We start from the raw sequence: 16377 nt of genomic DNA on the forward strand, positions 1-16377 counted from the left end.
TTGTAATTGAAGTAGGAGCCATTTGTTGGTTACAACCTTTTGATGTGTTTTCTTAGTATTTTCTTTTTTTTTACTTCCTAAATTGCACTTGGAAGCACGTAAAATAAGACTCGACTGCAGATTAGCATTTCATTGCAATGAGTCATTTGTGATATTCTTTCTTGCAACTTCAATTCTTAAAGTACCTCAAAGCAAATGCTGTGGGGATAAAGGGCTAGCCTTGGAACCCATTTGTATACCAAAATTGTTAAGGGGGAGATTTTAAATTTTTAAATTTGAATATTGCACATTAAAACCGAGGTTCTTCTTAAACCTGCTTGATTTACAATTCCAGAAAGATGCAATTTTTTTTTTATACATTCTGCAATAAATTATGCAGTAAATGGATATAAAATGTTGTTCCCTTTTAAGCATTTACACAGAGGTATATCAGGCTGTCTTGTTCTGTAGGTTAACTTCCATTCAGAATTAAATTTTTTGAAGTTGTGTATCTTAGTTATGCTTTGTTTTGGGGTGTTCTGCTCCTGTACAGATTTGGCAGCTGATTTGGGGTAGCATCAGTGCTGGTTTAGTGCTGCCATCCCATTACTCTGCCCTGGTGAGAGGCTTGTGTACCTTCATACCCCATTGGTGGTTAGAGCCTTCAGTAACTTTATTTTTTACAGTAAGCACTCTCTGTATTTTGTACCCTTTTTTTTTAAATAAAGTTTAGGTTTATTTTGCATGAATCACTGTCAGTGGATGGCCCCCTTATTTCTAATGCCTTGAACATAACTATGTTGTTGGAATAAGTACTTTCAACCTTACTCATGAGCACTTACTGCAGCTTAGGGATTTCCATATGTTTTTATATGGAGCAGAAAATGATCCAAGACAAACTTAGTTGAAGTGTACTGCTTTGTTCAGTCTTGTGACAATTCCATGTGTGTGTTAGATTTGCAGCTGTGATCAGTCAGGTGTGGCAGAGCACAGTGAGCACCAACGCAGGGCCTCGTCCTGAGCTGAGGGCTGCAGCAGAGCTGTGTTGGGGAGGAGCTGTGAGGGCCAGGCTGGAAGTTTTGCTGTCTTCTGTCTCATCACCAAGAACTAAAGTCATAGGAGAGAACTCGCGTGAATGCTGCAATAGAGAAGTAGTTGAGGAATGAATATAACTTCCTATATATTTGCTCTAACTTCAGATTCCTAAATGTCATCTTGGGATTGGTCTCAGTGTAGTATTCCATAACACTTAGGCAGTCTCACTTACTTGAGCACTTTTTTTTCTAAGTTGCATTATGGGATTCATCCAGGAGGGAGAAACTGTACCTTTTCCAAAGGTACTGCACCTTCCAGTGCCGAGCGACTCTGATCCTACTGGGAGGCTGGAGCTTGTCTCCAGGAGTTCTTCTGAAAAGTAACCAAAAGCACAGTGCAGGGGAAGGGGGAATATGTGTATATATAACTATCTCAGTGGTATTTTGTTGCAAATAGTAGAAAGCATGGATATAAAACTGCAGTGGGGGAAACTGTACATCATTAAATAGGCGTTTACACAGTGAGGGTCTTACGAAACATTCTCTCCTGCTTTTTATATAACATTCCCTATTTAGAATTCCTTTATAAATGAAAACGAAGTATGTGTTTGCACTAAAGCTCCTCAGCAAATTAAAAGAGCTAGTGCAGTAGAGACATTTCCAATCAAGCTTCTCTTTAAAAAAAGAAAACTTTTATGGCAGCTTTATATGATTAAAAAAAAATACTACTATAAACCTGGAACTGAAAATAACTGTTGCAGCAATAACAAAGAGAAGTCCAAGAATTTTTTTTTAATTCAAATTTCAAGTGTTGCGTCTAGATAAAGTATTTTTTAAAAACCAAGGTATTCCCTATGTCAGTAACAGCTGATAAAGATGTCTTTTAAATGTAGCAGCAGCGAAAGAAAAATGGCTAATAATTGGTACCAAAACCACATAGCCCTGGTCAGTGTGGTGGTGGTTAACTAAACACCAGGAAGGAAAAGAGACAACCTACTGCTAGATGTTGCTTGTGCTTGTTGTGACCCTCTCCTGTTTGGAGTTTCTAGGAGACATGCAGGAATGCTGCTCAAGAAAGCTTCATTTTGAGTGTACTATGCAAGTTAAATGCTTAGATGCAGCTGTAGGTGAAAAAGTCTTTTATTTTCATTCTTCCTTGTATTGCTCCATCCACTGATAAAGCTAACCAAACAAGAGAAGCAAACCACCACCCCTGAGTGCCACGTGTGTGGCTGGTGTCAGGAGAGCTGATGGTACAGAGCTGTGCACCAGGGTTCTCAGCATGGGCTGCTCTCCTGGAGTGTCCTGCCTTCACTGAAGCTCCTTGGCTGCTGAGGCAGGAGCATTGATTGGAATCGCTCCCCAGTGCTCCAGCAGTGTTCCACACTGTTCATTGGGTTTGCTCAAATAGGTAAGCACGTCAGTCTGACACCACCACCTAACTAGGGCCAACAACTCCCGTGTGTGTGAAACCTCCCACCTTAGGAACGTGGGCAGTGATGCTCCAGCAGGAGCTGGAGGCGTGGCACAGAGCAGAGCCTGTGGCTGTGCCTGCTCTGTGGCTGCCTGGGCTGGGTTTGCGCTCCTTAGGACACAGCCCCAGTCTGCCCCAGCTCTGTCAGTGCAGGTTCCTCAGCCCTGTGAGCCAGCCTGAGGCAAGGCTGTGAAGGACACGGCCATGGCCATTTCAGCTCACTCGCCTTGTTCTCATTAGAAGTGTCAGTTTCTAATCCTGTGTTGTGTCAGCTCTGGGCTTCCTGCAGAGCCCCTCACACGAGGAGGTGAAATCCACAGGGCAGGAGCACGTGCAGCAGGCTCGGGCAGTTTGTGCAGGGCTGAGCTGGTTCCCTCTGCTGGGAGGACTCTGGGCAGGCTGGAGCCTCTGCCCAGGGTGCTGAGGGCAGGCAAGGTGTCCTGTAGGCACCAGAGGGGAGAGGAACAGTGGGGACAAGAAACCTTTCCTTGTGCAGGTTGCATATAACACTGAAACATCTGAATTTCACATGTAGTAAGGGTCCATTTGTGACTTTTACATCTGGACAATTTATGGGCCCTGAAGTTTCAACATCAAGAAAATGAACATGACTTTTCTAAACTGATTGTGACTTTTGGGCACTTAGCAGGCAAACTGGGAAAGCTTTTTTAGCTGGCTGCTGTACAGACTTGTTTTAACTAGAAGGGATTTGTTAGTGGGTTTTTTTTAATTGTAATGCTATTATTGGCTGCCCTCCTGTCTTAAGATCTAAAAAAGTGAGTGCATGCAATGGAAGTACAAGAGGCCCCAGTAATAGTTCTCCATGTTTGTTATGAAATAGACACAGGTTTCCTTTTTATGACTTTTTTTAAGACTGTCTTAGGAACAGTTGTATTGGTACTTTTTTTTTTAAGTTTAGGTCAATGTTGTCTTCCAGAATAAGTTTTAAGGCATCACTCACTCCTGCATTGAACTATCGCATCAACACAAAGAGTGGAGATTCCATTCTGAGCCAGTTCAATTGTGAAAATTCATACTTTTTTTATTTTTTATGCAATTCAATGAGTAGATGAGCTCAAGTTTAAATTCTTAAAAGCACGTTTATTGTAACAAGAATTGTTATGTATTAATACTTCAGTTTTCAATAAAGATTGACTTGTGTTGCTTATTGTGGTTTCTTTCCTACTGTCTTTGGTGCAATCCTTCCAGAAAACATTCTGTGCTGGAGAACAGTATGATGCATTTAAACTCTTCAAGCTGATGGAATCTGGTGATTGATGGAGGCAAAGCAAAATGTTGAAAGGGATGAGTGATCAGTAAGATTTCTTCAAGCCTAACAGAACACAGTGGCAAAGGCTCCCCGGTGGGGAATTAAGCTGCCCTAAGCTGTCCTGTCTGAGAGTGTGGTAAACACGTTCAACCCTGCCTTGTTCCCTTTTGAGACATTTCTGCGGTTTGAGAGGTTTTATTTTATAGCTTAAAACAAAGGAAATGGAACAGATGTAAAATGTGACAATACTTAAGCATTTGCTGCATACCAAAGCCGTGCTGTTTGATTGGAGAGGTGACAGCCCTGAGCAGAAAGCTGTTAGAAATCAGTGTCTTGAGTGTTCCCCAGAAGGAAAGAGTAGAGTAGGTGTGAAGTGTGGGTAATTATCCTATTTCTTTAGTGTGTGGGTGGTTGTAAAGCTCTGGGGGAACAACTAAGCTGCTTGAACTAACTGGCTATTCTCATTTATTGTAGGTCTCCAAAAATAACAATAACTTACCTGGTAACCTTCTGGAAAAAAGCAACACATGTGGAAGAGGAAGGTGCAACGTGACTGCATCAATCTGCAGGAATAGTGTTTCATTGTCAGGTAGTTTTAAGTAGTTGAGCTTTTAAAATTGTAGCTGAGCAGAAGGGATGTTATGGACAGATTTATTTTTTTTAGTGTGTTTTTCCTCAAGCTAATTGTTGGTCAGTTATCCTGGGATTGCTTTCATGATACAGGTAGATAGGTTTGGGAGTGTTTTTTGCAGAGCACTGCATATGATGAAAATTCATAATCTTCACCCAGTGGGTTGCTGAAATCTGGGATGCTATAAAGGGAAAAGCTGTTCTTCAGAATGGTGCTGATCACTCTCAGGCTAGAAGGATTCTGATGCAGCTGTTCTCCTGGGTGTCTGCTGCTCTGAAACCTGACCTTATACAGTATTCAACACCTGTAAGGACATGGTACTGAACTCTTAAGTCTCTAGATAATCTAGAGTTTCTTTCATGGTGGTTCTAAATGTATCCATGGAACTGCCAAAATGTTGGGTCAGTAATGGTTTGACTTTCCCTCTTGCCAGGTGGATTTTGCAGTGGCAATGTAATTAATGTGTGTTACCCTCCCCTCGGTGACAAGTGGCTCCACTTGCTGTGGAGGAAAGAGCTCCCTCATTTAGGGACAGCTCTGAGCACCTGAGGACAGCCAGAGCCCCTTCCAGGAAAGTGTCTGCTCAGTTAGTGATTGGTAGAAATCAGGCAAGAAATTTTGAGTTTGAAGTTTTCCTGTTAATAATTATGGGCAAAACCAAAACTTGCTGTTTCTAACATCTTGCTTTAGATTCTGAACTCTGTGGCTTGCTGTAAACAAAGTCAGGTAACAGAAAGTTTCATTGGTGAGCTCCCTTGGGATCAGGAATGATGGGAATTTTTTTGTGTAGGAAATGTCAGTAATGTCAGTGTTGCTGAATTGCATGGGTAAAATGTCTGACTGTGTGTAGGAGGCTAAGTGCACTCCAGGATTTTATTTTAGTATCCATCAGGCTATTAGCTATCCTGTGTTAATCATCCGGAATAGAATGGAGGCCATGTGATGACTTTAGTTTTTAATGTTTATTTTCAAGAGCAGCCAGAAGTCTTTGGCAGCTGTGGGAAGCTGGGTTGTGTCACAGGGAGAATTGCAGATGTGGAGGGGAGACTGTTGAGCCTCGTGGGTACAGGAACCCCAGCTGTAGTCCTTGGTGGCTAAGAGATCCAACACAAATGTGACAGAAAGAACTTGACAATGAGCAGCTCAGCTGTCAGCTTGAAGTACCAAACTCTGCCTTCATTTTTGGGCTATAGTAATCTACTTTGTAGTGTTTTACAATAGCTTTCTTTTCTGGGCAAGAAAGGTAAAATATGTGGGCAAATTGATTCTTCAGAAAGGGGAAGGGGAACACACCTTCCCCAAGTTTTGCTTTTGCCAGCTTGTAAGAACTGTGATCATGTGAAGTGCCCAGCTGAGCTCAATGCAGCTCCCTCTGCTTCAGGGAACACGTGGCTGTATTTGGGGATGAGGTTTTTCTTGATGATGTGATTTAGATAGCAAGTATATTATTTCAGGTTACTGGAGTTTAAAGAAAAAAGCCATAAATTATTATCCAGCCTGGGTAATGAGTGGGTGCTGCTTAGGAGAAAAGGGAAAGAAGTAGGTGTGGAAGGATAGAAGGAATTTGTAAGCAGAATGCTGTTCCATAGCTGCTCTATAGTCAGTAGTTAATGCTTTTGGAAGGATTACAGAATGATACAAGACTTCAAGTTGGTAGCTTGTTTATTTCCCATCTCACAACTGTAAATGTAGGCAGTCACACACAAAGGTACACAGCTCTGGGGTAAGTACCACAGGTATTTCATTTGCACAGGCTGTGAAACAGGGAGCTGCTTTGGTAGCAAACTTGTGCAAAAGAGAAGCTCGGGACGTGGGGAGAGGAGGGGTGTAGTTGCAGGGGGAAAGATGACAGGAATGTTAAGCAAAAAGAACAAGCAGCCTGTATTTTTCCTAGAAGTGCCAGCACTGCCAAAGCCACGGGATTTTAGTCATGTAGCTTGTTAAGGACATGTGTGAGACACATGGGAGAAATCAGGTGTGAGGTGTGAATGGCAAGGCAGGGCAGCTGGGATTGCTGTGGCTGGGAAGGAAGGAGCACCCTTTGGCTTCTGCAGAGCCTGTAGCTGTGTGGCTGGGACTGGAAAGGAGGTGACTCCACGCTGCTGCTTGGAGCTGTGGTCCCCTGGAGGCATTCCTGTCTGGTGCCAGGTCCCACTGCTGGCTGCACCTTGCCCTGCCTCCACTCTGGCACTGATGGATCACTGCAGCCTGGAAGATTGAGTCCCTCCCCACACTGTCCAACTGAAAGAGCACCACTGTGTCTTCAGGGGGTTAAAATCAGCTGAAAACACTTCTGTTTTTTTCAGTTAATTTTTTTCCACTATCAAAGTTCTTATTCTTTAACCCATTACTTACCTGAAGAGCTGACCCTACAGCTTTGCTTAGGCTGGGAGCTCTGGGACAGGGAGTTCCTGCTGGTAGACTGGTACAGGACATTCTGGGTGATATTTTGGCTTGTACCAGTGTGGTACTGCTAATGTCAGTAGCAGTGGCACGTCCCCACCCTTTGGCAGAGAATGTGAGCAGCAGCAGGCACAGGCTGAGGCTGCAGCAGTTGAATGAGGTGTGAGTAGTTCCCTCCTTAAAGCTTGAGGAGTTGCTGTTGTACCACGTTCACTGTCCAGGTGGGCTTTGCAATGCCCATAACCCTCATGACATGTACGTGGTGGGACTTGCCAGGAGAATTAAAACAACTGAAGTAATAACAATGAAGAAGAAAGCAGCACTTGCTGGGTGCTGCCCCCCTGCCAGGTGCTGACAGCTCCAGTCTGGGAGGTGAGTGGTGCAGTGCTTGTTCAAAAGACTGATGGTTGCATACCAGTCTTGCCACAGACTTCTTGAATGATGCTGTTACATGAAGGTGTGCTTCCACGACAGTGAATCTGGAGGAGCACAGCCTGACATTTTGACACATCAGGTGAAAGGCCTTTTTATTTTAAAAAAGCTAATTTCTGTCATTCTGGCATCCAAAGAAATGAAGTGTTCTCAGTCTGAAGCTGAGATTCTTTTGTTACTGGCAGGTGCCTTGATTCTGAGTTATCCCTGTTGGTGACAGTGAGGCCTGGTTTTCAGGTGGTTTTGGGAAGCAGTTGGGATACCCAGGTGCAGATGGTTGGCACATGGTTGGCTCCTGGTGACAGAGCTGTGCTGGCTCTGCAGTGTCCTGCACAGTGGGAATCTCCTGCAGTGTACTCGGTGAGCCAAGGACTCTGCTGGACACAAGATGGGGCTCCTCCCCAGCTGACACCCCACTGTCCTTCAGGGAATGGACAAAACAGGAGAGATATTAAAGGCTGCTTTGGGGGAACTCTTCTCTCCATGGGAACTGACCTAGTTCTTACTGTGAGTTAGCACAAAGACAGTTCGTGCTGGTTTTGGTGCTATTAGAACTTGAACAGTATATACACCCACAGTGTCTGAAACTATTCTAAACTAATAGTTTAAAATAGAGGCTTTTTTCCTTTTTTTTTTTTGGTCAGAGCACAGACTGTGTTATTTAGTAGCCACTGGTTCATTTAACTGGTAGCTTCAGTAAATCATTCTTTCATTTGATTCACAGCCTTTGCATAATACTGTGTTTTATTTGGCCAAATGAAATCTGGGCAGATTTAGGTCATTAAGAATCATGGCTGTTTTTGCAAGAAGCTTCCTAAATGGATATCTACAGAAGGAGAGGAACAGGTAGAACCAACACCCCTAAAAAAAATCCAAACCACCCCTGACTCAGTCTCTTTGTCCTCTTTATGTAACTCAATGCAGAACTATTTTTCTGAGCAGTTCAGCTGGTTCTACCCTAAAATCCGGGAGGATTGGTGGTGTTCGGACTCACATCAGGAGCTTCAGTTTGTTTTGTATGCAAATCTGCATTTCTGGCCCCTGTTGAAGGTTCAGCTCCAGAGAAAAGGTTGCTGATATCTCACACTTCTGATTCTTGATGGTTCAAATGGACACTTTTGTGAAACTGGCACGATGGTCTTGTCCATTTAGCTCAGAGAGCTTGTCAGAGGCAGTGCTTGGCCAGCCAGAAATCCCATTCTCACAAGTTTAGCTGATGCCCTTGGGATCTGCTCGCTGTGCACACCCCCAGTCCAGCCTGCACACGGGTTCACCCCAGTTCTGTCCATTGGCAGAGCAGTGGGAGCCACTCCAGCCCAAATCCAGATGCAGCAGGGAAGTCTGGGCTTGGTTAATCTGTTACCATCTCACACACAGGTACACTTTGCCATTTAATGAGCAACTTGGGGGATGAGGTAACTTTGAGTGTCTGATCACTTAAAACCTAAGGAGGTTACACCTGATCTGTGACAGTTTGTTCAGGAAACACCGAGGGTTATGGTGAGAGTTGGGAGGTGGTGCTGGCTGTTAAACTAAGGATGGTATTTTGTGATGAAATCCTCTTCAGAGCAGACTCTGGGCTGGGCATGTTGAGCACAATGGGTTTATGGGTTTGAGCCTTACCTGTTTTCTGTGCTGCTGCTGTAACTCCACCACTTTGTGTGATCAGCTTTTTTACCTGATCTCAGTCTTGCATAGGGGGTTGGATCCTAATGTGGCATTCAAGACTAGAATCCCAACTGAGGACACTTTTTAGAAAGAGTACTGATAGTCAAGTGGAGAGTAAAATTCTTCCAGAAGTAATCAACTGCCCATTGACTGGGATGCTGTCTGGCCAGAGAAGTCTGGTTTGGCACTTCAGAAATTTCTGTAAAAAAAGTGTCTCTGTAAATCCTTTGTGCGCACTGGTCAGAGATGCAGCCACTTGTGGAAGAGCTGATAAATGATGTGATTATTTTAACCACTGGATGCATATTTACTGTTCAGAGTATTGCTACACAGGTAAGTAATAGTAGCCAATTCTTGTGTGTGTTTCAGGGGGGAGGAAGGGCAGGGTTGTTGCACTCCGTGGTCCTGTGCCACTCTCACCCCATTTCCCTTGGAGAAGAGGTGAGGATTTCTACCAGTGACTTCGTTGTAAAGGTAAAGCTGAGTATATTGAGCAGCATTCTGTCTCAAACCAGATGCAGCAAGGGGAGCTTTGAATAGATGTCAGCACTTCCTTCACAATGGGGACAGAGTGGTTTTGAGCAGGGATATAAAGAGGTTTTAGGAGAATCTCCATCCTTGAGTGAACCCAGATAGCAGCTGGACAAGGCTATGAGCAACCTGATGCATTGTCACAGCTGGCCATGCTCGTGTGGGGGGTGTGATCCTGTATCTGTTGGGGAGGGGATTGTCCTCTGCCCCTCCACCACCCTCCATTTACTACAAGGCTGATGGTAAGCTGAGAAAATTGATCATTTTAGTGCCAACAGGTTTTCTTCCTGGCCAATCAAAACAAACATGCCATGGATAAGGAAAGGAGGGTGCAGACATTAGGGTAAACACAGAAATGACAATTGTCTTCTGTTATGAGTGGTGCTGGCTGCAGCTGTCTGGCATTACCTGTGTGTGTGTGTCTCTGTGTGTCAGGGTCTCTTGGTCACCATCTCCCCCCGTGGGTGTCTGTACCCACCTGGCAGTGCCTTGGTGTTTCTGCTGGGCCACGTGTGTCTCTGGGTGTCTTTCAGTGTCCCTGTGTCTCTCTCTTGATGTCTGTGGGTGTATGTTGTGCTAATACTGCTGTAGCTGCCTGATCTCAGTGGCTTCTTAGTGGTTTTGGTTGGTTTTTTTTTCCTTTTGCCCCCCCCCTCCCTCCCAGCACTGACCCAGTGTCCTCCCCAGAGCAGAGAGTGACCCCAGGTCATGTCCCTGTGTCCCCACAGCTGGGATGGCTGCTCTGAGGTCACCTGGCAGGGCCCCTGTGGCTGAGCAGCCCCTGGTGGAGCTGCCAGAGCACAATCCCCACAGTGACTTTGGAAAGAAACAGCTTCACACAGATAGAGACGGGCTGGAGACAAACACAGGCTGAGAGTCACTTTTACAAGTTTCTTTATGAAATTAAATGTTGCCCCTGGTCTGGGGGGAAGATATAGTGCAAGAAGGACTTTGTACATGCTACTGAATTCAGATATCCCTGGATGACCAGACTTTGGTCAGCTACAGCATCAACAAACACTGGATTTCTGAGCTCTGCAGTGTTCACTCACACCTGAGCTGGAATGAGCCAGTGTCTTCCTTCCACTGTCACAGGATGTCTCCTAATCTAGGGAATTCAGTCAGTATGGCTTCTAACTCTCACTATGGTAAGGCAAATCTTTCTTTTTGCTAACCAAGGTTTAAATTCATTCTTTTTGGCCACCATTGAAACTTGGGTACTTAAAGTGAGGCTCCTTATGCCAAATTTAGGCCTTTATCAAGTGGTTTTCCATTTTTAAAAGTGTCAGTAACACTCCTTGAATTTGAGGGTCTGTGGGAGTTTGCATAACAATGACATTGCAGAGTTGAACAGCAGACTCTGACTTCTGGGAGCTAGGTTTGCAAATATTGACCTTTCTTTAAAAAAAAAAAGAAAAGAAAAATTAAACAGACAAAACAGGCATCAAGTTAACAACATCTGACAAGAACAATTACAGACTTACAAAATACACAGTTCTGATTTTTACCATAAATAAACACATTACAAACAATGAGCATTTTCATTGGCCAGGAAATATGGCAGAATGATGGAGAGACGAGAATTTAAAGAATTGAGTATGGTATTAATTAGGCACATTTTTCTCTAACTTATGTAACTGAAACCCACTAGAGAGATTCTTCAACTTGACTCATGCTGCAGGTTGGCACAGTTTAATGTAGGACACCTTTCAGCGGTGCTGTTGCACTAAAGGGAGGAGGAGGTCACAGTGCAGTGCTCACTGTGCTCTGAGGGCCTGCAGAGGCTGCTGAGTGCGTTGGACACGTGGAGGAGGATCACAGCTCTGAGAAATGCAGGGCATGGGCTGGGCAGAGCAGAAGGGTTCATCCCTCCTCGTCACGGACTCCGAACTGTTGTTCTGAGCAGGGCAGTGGCCACGGGGCCAGCGGGTCCATCAGCTGCCCTCCCCTGTGGCAGCTGCCAGCCAGCATAGTGGGCACAGCGGGACGAGTGAGTCCAAGTAGAGCTGACAAGGTAAATCTCTGGGGCTGCAGCCTGTCCAGCTCCCTGCTGCACGCTCCTGGAGCTCTGCTGCTGGGCACTGCAGGGCTGGCCCACGCGGCCTCACCCCGGAGCCAGCGGGTCAGCAGGGCTGCAAAATAAATAGGGGAGGCAGGAGCACCTGTGCCATCCTCTGTAAACACAGGGCTGGATGAGCCTGGGCTCCACCTGCCAGGAGTGACGGATAAAGTGCTTTCTCAGAAGGGGTTCAGGCACAAACACGGGGCTGCCCCTATTTCCGGAAGGGTGTCAGCCTGCTGATGTTCTGCCAGAAGTTCGAGGGCTTGCGCTTGGGCTCTGCCAGCATGAAGACCTGCTGCTGAGGGAGCGTGGTGGGCAGGGTGGGGTGCTTCTGCCGCATCAGGAAGTCGTAGTAGGGCCTGGTGACAGCTGGGAGGAGGAGGAGATGGGGAGCATGTTAGTCAAACACAAGCTTAGCTGCTTTCCCCCCACTCTGCCTTCCCCAGTCCCCGTTAGAGCTGCAGGGCTGTGAATTGGGTTTGTCTTAGTGTAACCTTTCCTTCAATTTATCCTTACTTTCAGCATGGCCTTTTAGGATTAGAGCTCTTGTGGAAGGCTCAGAACGACAGCAGAGCTAGAGAGCACAGCTCATGGCTGGTGACAAACTTAGCTGCTGCTTTTGGCTGTGCAGGGAGAAGCAGCTGCTGTGCCAGTGATGCTGGTGCCTGTCACAACCTCCTGGGCTGGATTTCTGACTAGGAATGGTCAGTGCCTGCATGGAGGACAAGGCTGCTCTGTGCAGTTTCCTCTAGTGCTGTGCCCCAAGGGCTTTGCTCTGTTGGCATGGTCTGGTCTCCTTCTAAACTTCCCCCTGTTTGCAGCCAGATCTTATTTCTGGCCCTTTTTGACATTTAGCCAAGCTTGCTTTCAGGAGATGTGGCTGGGGATTAAGTGCTGGCTGGTACCACCAAGAGGAAGTGGTTGCCTCTGTGGGTTCAGAGGAACCAAGCAACACCTCTTCCTCTGAACAGAGAGAAGGGGAAGGTGGCATCAACAGGGCTGTGGGCACAGGAACCTTTATTTTGCTTGACTTCACTCTCCCCTGGCTGCTGCTAATTGTCCTTGTCTCTGAAGGTTGAATGAAGAGCTCTGCCCATGGTTCCTGCCCCTGGCACCCTGCCCAAGGTGCAGGTTTGAGAGCATCTCCCACAGGCACAGCTGCCCAGCAGGAACAGTCCCTGCTGTGAGACCTCTGTGGCCCTCTGTGCACCATGGGGATTCCTACAAACCTTGCCTTTTGCCAAAGGGAATGCCATACTGCTGGGAAAGCCTGGCTCCTAGGGAGAGGCTGTGCACTGGCCTGGAGGAGAAGCTGCTGGCTTTTGGCAGAGTGCTGATTATGTGCAAAGTGGCTCTCCCGGAGTTAAGAATCTCCAGCCATCTGCATCTACCAGGAATTGTAGTGCAAATTGTCACCATCTGGCCTTCTCAAGAGTTTGTTAGTGTCACTTCATTGAAGCCTCTCCCATGTAATAAATACAGAGCCACCCCCCATTGTCACAGTGTTCCTGTGTTCAGGTGTGACTCACCCTTGGGCTTCCCAGCATGGTGCTGCTTGCTGGCATTCAGCATTGCCTGCTTTTTCTGCACCTCCGTGATGGAAAATCCTGGAAGGTAAAGCGGATTTCTGTCAGCAGCAGGTCATCATTGGGTACCTCAGGAGAAGACAGGGGTAGGCAAATGCCTGAGGGGAGAGGCCACAATTGCTGCCAAGGCTGGGGGGCACAGCTGGGCAGCCCAAACCCCCTGCAGGGTTTGCTGCCTGCCCCTCAGCCCATGCTGCACTGCAGGGAGAAGCCACTCCAGGCCACTGGTGGCTGAAATCTTTCAGAACACACTAAGCTGAATTAAGAAAGATTTGGACAAAACAACACAAACCCTCTTGTACAGTGAGAACCCTGGACTGAACCTGTTCTATGCTGTTCTGGACCCTGTATGTAATGTACTGACTATTTTGTCAGCCCTGCTTGAACTCCTTAAGACACATCAGCCTCCCTGAGAGGACAAACTCCAGTGATAGCTTATGGTGGTTTGCAGTTTTTTAATTGCACAGATTCATTCAGAATGTGTAATTCAGCAGCCCAGAGCTGCCCTCGAGCATGGCTTCCCCACCCTTTCACTCCTCAGGCATTAGCCAATGGGTAAAAAAAGATGAAAAGCCAAAAATAATAATAGTGATTAAAAAAAAAAACCAACCCAGTGTCCCAGCATTGCCTCTTTCCATACCTGTCTCCTGGTCGAGCTGCACCTGCCTCCTCTCATTCTCAAATGCCTTCAGCCAGCGCTGTTTCTGCTCAGGCTTTTTTGCACAGAATAAATGGACTTCCTCAGTGTCTCTGCAGTGCAACTTAAATGCATTTTTCACACTGATATTGAAGTCCTTGTCTTTGCCATCTTCCACATCCAGTATTTCCATGTCATCCATGTTGATCCGACTCTTGTAGTACAAGATGTCCCTGCGCAGAAGGTCCTGGAAGACAGATCACAACACATGTTGCTGTTTCTTGGATGCAGTGGAGAATTTAACCTTCCTGCTATCATTACAGTCCTGTAAAAGAAATGAGCAGTGGATTTGAGTCTGTGGGACTGCAGAGTGCTGAGCTGCTGTGGCCACTGTAGGGAACCACAGTGCTTGTCCTGGCAGTGGGGTCAGGACAGGCTGGTGGCTGTGTTGGGGCCTATCTGCTGCCCTGAAGCATGGGTGTTACACATGGTCCCAAATCCTCATTAAGCCTCTGACAGAAAACACTATTTAAATCCTTCAGTTACAGTTAAAAAGCAGAAATAATACTAATTAGCTCTTGTTTTTTTGTTGACAGTGAAAAGTAACTTTGAGAACTTTGAAATTTTCATACCTAAGTTACCTGGAGCTACCTGCTTGCTGTGGAATATGCAACAACTAATTGGCACATTCAGTTCTGAAATTCCAGAGGAAGGTACTGTTCATTGGCTCCAAGAAGGAAGATTTCTGTAATTACTCAGCTTATGGAAAAAAGCTGTACTTACAGACTTACATGTGCTGTTAGCTTGGCCTTACTGACTGCCAAGGCCCACAGCTTTTCATCAGATCTGCACTTTTTTCTGAATACAACACTAAGGTGGAAGTTCAGATGAAGAACAAGGTAATTAAAATAACTTGTGTGACAATACTCATTAATGAGTTGTACAGAATAACCCCACAGTAACCCCGGAAGCTGTGCAGTGCTTTCCTCTTTTGCTGTGAGGATTAGGCCAGTAGCTGATTGCTGTGCTCCGGTGCACAGAACACCCCAGGACCTCAGAGGAAAGAGGCACAGTGTGCCAGGAGCACATGAGGCCAGGAAGAATTAAGGAAACAAAGGGGTGGAGAGGGAGTTCACTTAAATCCATCAGCACAGCAGTAGCCAGCTCTCATGGTTACCTTCTTGCAGCAGACAAGCTGGTGATCGAAGAGGAAGAACATCCTCTGTTGGCTCTTGGCTTGAGGGTGGGAGATTTTGGATAATTCCCCAGAATAGATGAGTTCCGAGCTTCTGACTAGGACATCTTCTCCCTGAGAACAGCACAAAGAACAGGTTGGTCTCAGCCTTGCCTGAAAGTGGGAGCCTGAATTGCTGCTGACAGAACTGGTGTGGGAATGAGAGACAGCCTCTGTGCTGGAGGACAGTCCCTGGCACATCAGGGAGACACTGTGCCCTTGGCACCCAGGGGGTGGGAACTGAATTTGATTGGAACAACAGCTTGTTAGATTTTTTAAAATCCCCTTTTCCAGGGAGTCTGCTCAGGAAAGCTGCTCCATCCCAGACATAAAGGAGGCACGTAAGCAGGGAGCCAAGAATTCAGCCTGACATCCTTGGGCAGGGAGACAGTGTGGGTTTATTGAGTCTAGGATTTAGAAAATCAGTATTTTGTTTCTTTTCTTTAGCAATTTTTTTAAATGAGTCTACCTTGGTTTCCTCTGTGACTATGCCAGAACTTGCCTTTCTGCAACAGTAACCTGGCTTGTTAAGAATGAAGGAGTGATTCTGCTCATCTTGGAAGTTTGAAGTCACTCAAGATAAAGTGGGGGGCATGAGAAAAATAATAAAATTCCACTAACCTACATGGTGATTTCATTCTGCAATTAAAAACAGGGAAACAGGAATCCCAGGGAACATGCAAAGGTCTAGCTGGGTTACATGCCAAACCTGCTCAGTTGTACTAAAAGCTCATAACTGTTTAAATAAAATCAGACTCTCCACAAAGAAGGGCAGAGAGCTCAGGTGGGGCCAGGCAGTGAGATCTCACTGTAGAGAAGCTGTTGGGAGGGCAGAAGAGGAACAAGGTGGAATTCCTTGGGCAGGGAAGTCCCCTACCTCCCAGTCCTCTATGGAGCTCTGCCACTGAGCGATCTTGTCGATGTTCTCCAGGCGCCGCTTCCTCTCGTTGATGAGCCGAGCCACGTTCTTCATGGCATTCAGGGCAGCCTCCACGTCCTTGAAATCCCTGGGGAGGGACAGAGGCCTTAGGCTTGGCAGAATGGCAGAGAGCAGCCTGGCACAGAGCTGGGGATGGATCCAGGAGTGCCACCTGCAGTCTGTCCCAGCTGCTCTGTGCTGGAATCAGAGATGCCTGCTCCTGTGGCAGCTCTCAGACACTCCCTGGTTTTGAGGCACAGATTAGATGTTGATTAGAACAATAGCATGTTACACTTTTTAAAATCTTTTTCAGGGAGTCTGCTCAGGAAAGCTGCTCCATCCCAGACATCCCCTCCCTCTATGTGTAAAGGAGGCACATGAGCAGGGAGCTAAGAATTGAGCCTGACTTCCTTGGGCAGGGAGACAGTGTGGGTTTATTGAGTCTAGTAACAAATCCAGGCCACCTCTGGGGAAGGGAAGGGGGTAAGTCATCAAATTTAGCTACAGAGGTGTAAAT

The 16377-nt window shown here is 46.2% G+C and overlaps 1 protein-coding gene across 3 annotated transcripts in view; it reads right to left on the reverse strand.

Annotated features, from left to right (window-relative positions):
• Positions 1–10299: 10299 nt before the first annotated feature.
• The window catches only part of ARHGEF4 (Rho guanine nucleotide exchange factor 4), a 219940-nt gene continuing 213862 nt past the window's right edge, over positions 10300–16377 (reverse strand). For all 3 annotated transcript variants that reach the window (XM_039728062.1, XM_039728063.1, XM_039728064.1), the window contains 5 exons: positions 15819–15948; positions 14885–15016; positions 13711–13954; positions 13014–13091; positions 10300–11853 (listed from right to left, as the gene is read on the reverse strand). In XM_039728062.1, coding sequence (XP_039583996.1) covers positions 11696–11853; positions 13014–13091; positions 13711–13954; positions 14885–15016; positions 15819–15948 — 742 coding nt within the window. In that variant the 3' untranslated portion in view covers positions 10300–11695. The remainder of the gene's footprint in view (positions 11854–13013; positions 13092–13710; positions 13955–14884; positions 15017–15818; positions 15949–16377) is intronic.

Source organism: Passer montanus, unplaced genomic scaffold (assembly GCF_014805655.1).
Source record: "Passer montanus isolate IOZ18808 unplaced genomic scaffold, ASM1480565v1 scaffold63, whole genome shotgun sequence".
Classification (NCBI taxonomy): Eukaryota; Metazoa; Chordata; class Aves; order Passeriformes; family Passeridae; genus Passer; species Passer montanus.